The 10,101-nt window shown below is 48.5% G+C and overlaps 2 protein-coding genes across 4 annotated transcripts in view; one reads left to right on the forward strand and one right to left on the reverse strand.

Annotated features, from left to right (window-relative positions):
* Fntb (farnesyltransferase, CAAX box, beta) overlaps positions 1–1,582 on the forward strand; it is an 80,876-nt gene extending 79,294 nt beyond the window's left edge. Inside the window, exon 12 of the mRNA XM_021178669.1 lies at positions 230–1,582. Within this exon, the coding sequence (XP_021034328.1) occupies positions 230–361 (132 nt within the window). The 3' untranslated portion in view covers positions 362–1,582. The remainder of the gene's footprint in view (positions 1–229) is intronic.
* Max (MYC associated factor X) overlaps positions 393–10,101 on the reverse strand; it is a 41,613-nt gene continuing 31,904 nt past the window's right edge. The window contains exons 5-6 of one of the 3 annotated variants that reach the window (XM_029484321.1): positions 734–862; positions 393–479 (exon numbers count right to left, since the gene is read on the reverse strand). In XM_029484321.1, coding sequence (XP_029340181.1) covers positions 741–862 — 122 coding nt within the window. In that variant the 3' untranslated portion in view covers positions 393–479; positions 734–740. Of the gene's footprint in view, positions 480–733; positions 863–2,362; positions 2,802–10,101 lie in introns of those variants that run through there. The other 2 variants (XM_029484318.1, XM_029484319.1) reach the window with 2 other exon arrangements.

Here is a 10,101-nt window from a genome sequence, read left to right on the forward strand (position 1 = left end):
TAGACCAGGCTGGCCTCGAACTCAGAAATCCGCCTGCCTCTGCCTCCCAAGTGCTGGGATTAAAGGTGTGCACCACCACCGCCTGGCTGATACTGGCTTTGTTTTGTTGCACATTTGGGCCTGGAATAAACCTGTGTGTGTCACTCCTGCTCCTTAGTCTAGTTCTGCCAGGTGCCTCTCAGCAGACGCAGAGCCACTGGGGACAAACCTGCCTCTGTTCTCTTCACAGCAGCCCACACACCCTGTGTACAACATTGGACCTGAGAAGGTGATCCAGGCCACCACACACTTTCTGCAGAAGCCAGTCCCAGGCTTTGAGGAATGTGAAGATGAGGTAACCTCAGATCCTGCCACCGACTAGAGGACCCCGTGGCTCTCCCAGCTCCCCCGTCAGACAAGGTTTCTCCATTTGGGTGTGTAGCACACTCTGTGCTACTTGAGCCTTGGCCACTGTGGAGTTGTGGTTTCTTTGTCCTTTCCTGTCAAACAAAACAAAGCCATCAGCTCTGGGTTGGAATACACGGTGGTGTGATTTTTAAAGTTATTTTCATACCTGTCAAACAAAAACCCTGGGAGCCGATGTGGCAAGCCAGGTTGGAGATCAGTGTATGCTGGGAAGCAGCAGCTCACCCCCCCCCACCCCCCCCCCCCCCCCCCGGCCCACAATGCTGAAATGGAAGATATCTGTGAGTATCTGCATCCCAGCCACTGCTGTGACTCCACCCACACACACCATTCAGTCACCAGACCGGCATCCTCTCTGTGCAAGGGTGGGGCCGTGGGTCCAGCCAATACGAGCTCTGGAAGAGAGCACTGGGCTCCAGCAGGCCATATTTATGCTTGTCTCTTTCACCCCAGTCATCTGCAAAGGACAGGGGTCGGGAATGAAGAAGGGTCTTAGATTGAGCCCTCCCCATAACCTGGGGAAAACCGAGTCACATCTCTCTCCGAGGCCACGTTTGGTATGAGTGAGACTTATTTTGTCCATGGTATGATGACTACACCCAGGTAATCAATTATGAGTGGAAAACCGACCTCTCGGCCAACTCTGTGCCAGAGGAAGCAGCTTCCCCATGCCCAACCCCTGCCTCTCCCCATCATGCACCAGGAGAGGCCCTCCTCCAGCCACGCTGTGGCCCAGGCTCCTTCTAGTCCTTTCTCCCCACCCACCCCTTCAAGACAGTGCTGTCTCTTCTCATCCAGAGTGTTAACACTACTAAGGCTTTCACCTTAATCGATCACTCAGGATTTGTTCCCACCCTGTCCACTCCAGGCAAGCTGGCTGCTGCCGGGACAGCAGCCTCAGGTAGTAGGGCAAGTGCTGGCAGTAGTCCTGGATCTGCCCCTGCACCGGCCCTGGCACGGTCTGTAGGGTGCCGAGTTTGGTCGTCCATCCACTGCTACAGTCATAGCGAGCTGCTCGCGTCACTGTCCCAGCCTGTGAGCAGGCAGACGGGAGCTTGGAGATGTAGCATGAGGTCCTTCCCCTAACCACTGGCCATTTGCTGCCTCTGATTCCCTGTTGCTTTGGTGTACTGGGCTATGTATTACCTCCTTGAAATAATAAAAGAATAACATTTTCTATGCTGTCTTTTTTTTTTTCTAGAAAAAAATTTAAATCTCTCTCTCTGTGTGTGTGTGTGTAGATGTCTGTGTGTGTGTGTGTGTGTGTGTGTGTGTAGATGTCTGTGGAGACCAGAAAAGGGCATCAAATCCCCTGGTCTGAAGTTACAGGTGGTTGTTACTTGGCTCAGTATGGGTGCTGGGAACCAAATTTGTATCCTTCTAAGAACAGCAAGTGCTCTAGCCATTGAGCCTTCCTTCCAGCCCACTATGCTATCTCCTGTCTATTCCCAGACAATTCCTTCAGGATGCCCGTTTGCTCTGGGGACTTCCTGTCTCCTGCATATGAATTAAGGAAGTTGAAATTCATTCCTCCTTGTGCACCTCCTTCACACACTGCGTTCTAGCGCTTGTCTCCAGTCCGAGCAGGGGACTGGAGCTATTGCACCAGGCTGGGTGGACGGACATCCTGGCCATAGGCAGGGGATGGTATGGGTATAGCCAGAATTCTGTGGTTACTAAGAGACAAGAAAGGTCAAGAAGGCGACGTTCTGAGGCTTGCTCCTTGGGAAAGGAGGATACCTCAGGAGGAAACTGCATCCATGCAAATAACCCAGAGCTACATTCTGCCTACAACTCCCATCCCCTGGAGATGTTTACTTTGCTAATAAAGGTTTGGGTTGCAACCCATTATCCTAAGTTTATCTGTCCACCACTGACAGGAGAAGGCTCAGCACCAGAAGCCTTAGGTAATGGGGATAACTGCAGTCATAATTGGGGTCAAGAAGCCACTTTGGTCTGTGATGTCTTTATACCCTGGAGCAGGGCCTAGAAGGATCAGTGGAGTTGGTCTAGGGAGAGGAGAGGATACTGATGCTGTTGTCTCCAGGTTTGTACTAACTTTTCTCTATAATTCCTTTTCTGGAGAACTTCCCAATTGAGCCTTCAGGTGGGCCTGGAGTGAAATCTCAGATTTTTTTTTTCTGGTTTTGTGTTTTTATTGGGGTTTTATCGTGGGCAGGAGCTGCCACCACAAGGTATGTCCCTCCCACCAAGCAGGTCCGTTCTAATCCTCCTGTGCTTTCTGGGACTTTTTCTTTTTCTTTGTGCTGCTCTTTGTGAAGTGAGCAGCAACTTCAGGCTTCTCAGACAATTTCCTTTTCTTCTTAAGGATGGTGGGGCTTGCTGCCTCCTCTTCTGGTTCACTGGCCACTTCCTCCTTAGATGAGGACTTCTTTCTGTGAGGAGGTACATGAAAAGCCTAAGAAGAAGAAGAAGCTAAAACCCCAGGAGACCTACAGGAAAATGGAATGGAAGACCCACCTGTCTCTCTGCCTAAAACCAAGGAAAAGAAAGGTTCTCCCAGGAGGAGTTGGCCAGTGACCTTGAAGAGATGGCCACTAGCAGTGTAAGTGCTCCTAAGAGAAGTTTCAGATTTTATTTGATGCATATTTTATTATGTAGATCCTGAGTAAAAGATGGTTCCAGCATAGCATTTGACTCCAGGCAACTTCAGTGAATACCAAACTACAACAGTTCTGTATCCACCTGAGGCCCACCTGCCCACCTTGGGAATTCTGCCAGCTGTTCCTGGCAACAGAAGGCAGGCTTCCAAGGTCAGCCAGGGTGATGCCCCTCAGGTGGCATTCTTAAACTGTTCTTTCATTGTAGCCTTGTGTCTGAGTCAGTTAACATCAGGTGAGAGTCTAGCCAATAGCTCTTTGGACTAGTCTACACCATGGAACTCACACCGAGGCCTATCTTCAGAAAGTCTTCACTTGGCCAGTAGCCCCATGTGTTTTCTGGGTCTGTGAACTTAGGACCACAGAGCCTATTCTTGTGGGTTCCTTTGAAGCACAGAACTACAGTGTATCTTCCTGTGTCAGAACTACAACAGTATAAAGCCTGTTCCATCTACCATGCCACGGGGGTGTTACAGACTAAATACCCGGAAAGGGGAAAACACAGGTCCAGAAGCCTGGAGGAGGAAGGAAGATACGGTGCCTCTCAGAACTGAGTTTACTTAATGAGAGCCTTCTGAGGTCAAAAGGCTAAAGCGGGTTACTGTAGAGTTCTAGCGGATGAAGGCTACATGCCAGTTGCCAAGAGCCTCTTCCTGGTGATAAATTCCATAACAGATGTATCATCTTAGGGCACTGAGAACCGGCGCATACTCCCTGCCTAAGCTGTCCCGCAGACTCTGTAGTAGTGGGACTCTATAGGAAGCCACTTAAAACCATAGAGAATCAGAGGCCATAAAGATGCTTAAATACCAGTGCCATGGAAGGGCCTCTGCCCAGGGCTAGCGTCACTCAGACCTGGCTGTGTTGCTTACTGGTGCTTTAACTCATCAGATAGAATTTAAACAGTGGTAAGAGGGAAGCTGTGATGGTTCGTGGGTAAAGCATGCCACCAAGTCTGACTGCTTGAGTTTGATCCCTGGGTCCCACATGGCAAAAGGAGAGAACTGACGCCTACAAACTGTCCTTTGATGTCAACATGTACACTGTGACATGCATTATGTATGTATGTATGCATGCATGCATGCATGCATACACACCTACATGCACACAATTTAGTTATTTATGAATTTTATTATTTTAGTATATACTTTACATTTTAATATAGAATCAATTTATGAAATTATATTAGTAATATGATTATTAACAAGTTATGTTAATAATTAATAATAATTTAAAGAAACCTTTGGGGCTGCTGTGACGGCTCAGTGGTTAAGGTTTGTTGACGTAGAGGACCTGGGTTCAGTTCCCAGCACCATCTGGTGGCTCACAACTGCATGTTAACTCCAGTTACAGGGGCCCCAACACGCTATTCTGGTTTCCTGACACACTAGGCGTACATGTGATGCACGTGTACTTGACAGGAAACATGCATACATAAAAATACATCTTTTAAAAATGAAACTGTAAGAGGCAGATGCCTTACACTATTTCATCAATACTAACTCTACATACTGTATTAAATATATATCATATTTATTTATATATTAAAGTATATACTTTAATATAACCAAGTATTAGAGATGGATCTGTCTAGAGCCAGAAATAACAGCTTAATGCTAAAATACTTGCCTAGTATGCTCAAAGCCTAGGGTTCTGTACCCACCATCACAAACTAAGAAGAAGCTGCTGCCACCGGTGTTTGATGGTCCTGAGTGCAGTGCAGTTGTGGCTAGGGGTAGGACCCATTGGCTTGAAGTATTGGGTGTCTGGACAACAATGCTGACATTCCATCACACAGATTAAAGCTTGTCTCAATTTCACTCAAACCACCTCTTGGAGAAGTATGTTCCAGGAAATGGCAGGAGCTCACTATGGCTTTCAGCTTGAGTCTAGAAGTCTGGATCAAAGCCCCAAGTGGGAAATGGATGTGTTTCTACCTACATGCTGTCTAGACTCTCACTGTGGCCTAAAAAGATATGAGCCCTGCAGAGTGCGTATCAGGGAAGGCACCGACTGGACAAGTCTCAGGGACCTCCCTCCAGGCTAAGTTTGACTCAGAAAGTTTGCTTCTCTGATGCTGATTTGAGAGCTAGGGCAGTGCTGCTTCCATCTGGGAAAAGGAGATGCTCCAGGGGGAACTGCTTCCCTGTGTTCTCTTTTATCAACTATAACAACAGGATGCATACTTTTTGTAAATAAAACCAATACTTTTAGGTTTTGTGGATAATACATTCTCTTGCGACGCTCAACTCTCCTCCACCACAAAACCACAGGAGTATGGCTGTGTCCCAAGCCAAGCTGTGCCCATGAAGACAGGTGGTGACCCAGATTTGGCCCATGGGCTGCAGTTGGCCCTGGTATATATAGATGCCGTCTCATCTGTATTCACTCAGTGTTCTGCCATATCTTCATGGCTGGGATGTTTACTGTGAGTCACATAAATGCATTTGGTCGGTAAAACTCATGCTAAAGACTGCAGTCAGTCATACACTCTGCTCGATGGCGTTCACTGCCTTGGACAAGGATGGAGAATACACAACTACAGATAACAGAGACACTGTCAGCTGTGTGTGGCGATGCACATCTGTAATTGCAAGATTCAGGAGCAGAGACAGAAGAAGCCCGAGTTCAAGACTAGACTGGGCTACATAGGAACCTGACCATCTGAGTTCATTCGATCCCTGGACCCCACACCACAGAAGGAGAGAACTGACTCCTACAAGGTGTCCTTTGAGCTTACCATGTGCACTGTGGCAAGCATGTGTACACAGCTGTGCACACACATAAATTAATAATCTAAAAAAATCCTGGGGCTGAAGAGAAAGGAAACCCGCATACATAAAAATACAACAAGAGCAAAAGGTAACTTCTAGAGGATGAACTCGGAACCTGTGCCCAGACTTACTTCCTCCAGCAAGGCCCCACCTCCTACACGTCCCCTGGCAGCACAACTAACACAGGACCAAATGTTCAAATCCTGAGCCTGCAGCTGAGAGTGGTGGCACTCGCCTTTAATCCCAGCACTCCAGAGGCAGAGGCAGGCAGATCTGAGTTGGAGGCCAGCCTGGTCTACAGAGGACAGCCAGGGCTACACAGAGAAACCCAGTTTCAAAACAAACAAGCAAACAAAAACAAATACCTGAGCCTGTGAGGGACCTACTTCAAATACCACAAACTCCAAATAAAAATTGGGGTTGTAGTCAGCAGGGGAAACTGTTGTCCTAGGAGGCCAGTTACCTCTGCTGGCCACCACCGTGGACGAGGTGTAATGGAAACCTTGGTGACAGTTGCTATCCATTCCGCCCCAAACCAGTCGTCCTGACTTGTCTTTGCTTCAACTACTTGCTTAGGGTCGACAGTAACCAGGGATAAGCCAGGCAGCCTGTTTTGGCCCTGGTGATTGATCCAGAGCCAAGAATATGACCTGAAACAGCCCAAAGAAGCCCTGAACACTTGATTAGAAGAAGCAATAGTTCTCTCTTAATGGGACAGTGTCACGTGTGGCCACTTTTCTACCTAGAAGGCAGGCAGGCTGAGAAGTGAGCACACCCAGCCTCCTGGAACACAGGGACAGGCCTGGGCACGGATTCTGAAGCCCTGTCTGGTTTTTGAGTTGTATGAGCTGAACGGAGTTACATTTACCATCACAGACAGGCTTCAACTTACAATGGTTTGACCTCATACTATTACAAAAGCAACATGCTGAATGAGCTCCACACTACTTGGCAGGTTAGGCTGGTGGTGTCTTATTTATTTATTTTCAGTCTCACCGTATAGCCCAGGCTGGCTTGGCAGGTTAGGCAGGCGGTGTTGTGGGTTTGGTTTTGTCAGTCTCACTCTAGAACCCTAGCTGGCCTAGAACTCAGAATCTTCACTCAGCCTTCTAAGTGGTGGGATGACAGGCGTGTACCACCACACCCAGCTCGTTAGTATAGTTTTGACTTTATATTTTCAACTTAAAGTGAGCTTATCAAAAACTGAGGACTCTCTGTACAGCCTGATAGACACAGAACTATCCATAATCACCCCTGAGGCCACTCAGGTTCCTGGTTGCTGCCTGCTCTCCCCAGCAGTAACCCGTGACCTGACCGTCTGCCTCATGTCCTTCCTCCCCTCAGCTGATCCCTGGCTCAGTCTCACCCAGTGGGTGAGGCAGGTGTATGACCTGTGTTTCATAACTGGAGAAACAGGACAGAGAGCTGGGTGACTCACTAAGGTTTCTGATGTTGGATGATGAAGTCCACCTGAGCCCAGATCTGCTGCCCAAAGCCCATGTTCTCTTGCCAGGCTGAAGATCAAGAGGTTCAAGGGTAACCTAAGGGTAGGGATAAACACTGGTTTCTTCCAGGGCAGGATAACTGAGGCCTTCAATTCCTGGCCCCATCTTTCACCAGGACTAGACGAAGACAGCAGAGGGGGACACGCCTACCCAATCCTTTGGAGATGGTGACGTCACTCTAGCTGAGGATGTCCGTGAGCTCCTGCCTTTCCTGCCTCCATCTTCCAGGTGCTGATTGATGTGGTGTTGGGGCTTCACGAATGTGAGGCGTTTGAGCTGTGCCCCTAGCTGGTCCTCGTGCCGTGTATGGAACAGAGTGGCATTCTTAAATAAGTGTGTGCCACCCTGCTGTGACACGGTGTTACTCACGCCGTGATGCAAGTCTCTGGGAGCTGACCGCAGCCCTGGTGGCGGCCAGCCTTCTACAACCTGCCCTAGCATGTGTAACCGGTTCCTGGACATCTCCCTCATTTCCCACAAGGACAGCTCTGCTTGAGCGCTTCAGCTGGTACAGGAGCTGGGACCAGGCAGCTGGGACTCTTTCCTCCTGCCACGCTGGCACATCCAAGAACAAGATCAGACAGGAACAGAGCCTGGTCAGTGGGAACGTTTTCACTGCCCTCAGCTCCCCCTAAGGAAGCACAGCTTTTCAAAAACAACCACAAAAACAATGGATGTTGAGCCAGCACCGAGAAGGCAGAAGTGGAAGGATCAGAAGCTAAAAGCCTGGGCTACATAGTGAGGCATAGCAAGACCCAGCCTCCAAAAAGAAAACAGAAAGACAGAAAAAGGGGCTGGGGGTAAAGAAGGCGGAACAGGAGGAAGATGAGGAAGAGGAGGAGGAGAAGCAGAAGCAGCAGCATATTTTAAAATTAGGCTTTGGGAGAAGAAGAGGAGAGAGGAGGAGAGTCATAAGGAGAGAAGGAGGGAGGGAGGAAGATACAGAGAGAGAGAGAGAGAGAGAGAGAGAGAGAGAGACCAGCTGAGTATGACAGTGCAACCTGTTGAGGCAGGAGGATTAGGCTAGCTTCAGCTACATAGCTAGCTTGACACCACTACATGAGACTATGTCTCAAGAAGAAGAAAAATCGGGGCTACAGAGATGGCTCGGTGGTTAAGAGAACTAGCTGCTCTTCCAGAGGACCTAGGTTTGATTCCCAGCACCATGTGGCTGCTCACAACCATCTCTGACTCCAGTTCCAGGGGGTCTGATGCTTCTTCTGACCTCCTCAGGCTCCTGCACGCCCACAGGGTCTATACACACTCAGGTGAACACACATACTCATAATAACTTTCGTTTTAGATTGACAGAAGAAAATCACAAAGCACAAAGTTCCTACACACCCTCCGGCCTGCTTACCCCCAGTTGTTACGCTTTTACACTGAGGACCCAGAGCTATGGCTCAGTGGAGTAGAACAGAGAGCACTGACTGCTGCTCTTGCAGAGGTCCAGGGTTCAGCTCCCAGCACCCACACGGTGGCTCACAAGTCCGTAACTCCAGCTTCAGAGGACCTGATGGCCTCTTCTGGCCTCCACAGGGACTGCATACATGTGATGGGGTATGTAATATGGATGTAATAGCTAAAGGCCACATTTCACTCAAATTCTTATAGTTTTTGTCGAATGACATTTTAAAATTACACTTATTGTGTGTGTGGTGTGTGTGGGTGTATCTGATATGTCACTTGTCTGAAAGTCAAAGGCAATGTAGTTTTCTCCATCCATCATGTGGCTTCTGGGGACAGAACTCAGGTTATGAGAACTGGCCGCAAGTCTGCCTGCAGAGCCACCTCGCCGGCCACTTTTATACCATTTTTTGGTGCTAAGATACTATGTACTCTGCTGTTAGGTCTCTTGGCTCCCTCTGGCTGTGACAGCTTCTCAGACTTCTTTGTCTGTGGTGACCTTGGCTGTTCTAGAGGTTCAGGTCAGGTTATTTGTTAGACTGTCAAGTGACACTGGTGTGACACTCCTGAAGGGTTCTACTCTAGGGGAAGAAAACCACAGAGGTAAGTCACAACAATGCTGACCCTGATCACTAGCCAAGCTACTAGGGTTAGATGTCTCCAAAGCCCTTCCTTCCTTCCTTCCTTCCTTCCTTCCTTCCTTCCTTCCTTCCTTCCTTCCTTCTTTTTCTCCTTCTCCCCCTCCCTCCCTTCCCACATGCTCTAGAAAGGAGGCACTAAGGTTAGCCTACATTGAAGGAGTGGGACCATCAGGCTCCATAATCTGAGATGGAATGAACTTCCCCCGGAGACTTGCCTACCTCTCTCTCATTCCATCTTTCATTCAGCCCTTTGTGTCACCAGCTGTGAATTCAGCCAACTGAGACTCAGAAATACTAGAACACTGATATCCACACTGACCACGTGCTGTGCAGACCTTCCCCTTCACCATTTACTGGAGACAACACAACTTAGCACTTATCTGCATAGCACTGTAAATAGAGCTTTGGGCAGGAGGGCAGTGCTGGAGAGCAACCTCTGGGCTAGGCAAGCACTTTCTGACCAAGCTTCATCCCCAGCCTCAAGAGAATAAAGTACACAGGAGGACTTATGGAGGCTATGTGTAAATACTGTGCCATCTCACTGAGAGATCAGAGCACTTGGAGCTTTGGGTACCTATGAGGGGTTCAGAGCCAATCTCCAGTCCTGAGGAATGGCTGTTTCTATCAGCATAGACTCCAGAATACTCCCCAGTTATGTTCTAATACCGTAGCCTGTTTTGCTGCTCAAATTGTCTCTACTTTGGCTACCAGAACTCTTTTTTTTTTTTTTTTTTTTTTTTTTTTACCA

The sequence above is a fragment of the Mus caroli genome, chromosome 12, assembly GCF_900094665.2.
Source record: "Mus caroli chromosome 12, CAROLI_EIJ_v1.1, whole genome shotgun sequence".
Taxonomy (NCBI): Eukaryota; Metazoa; Chordata; class Mammalia; order Rodentia; family Muridae; genus Mus; species Mus caroli.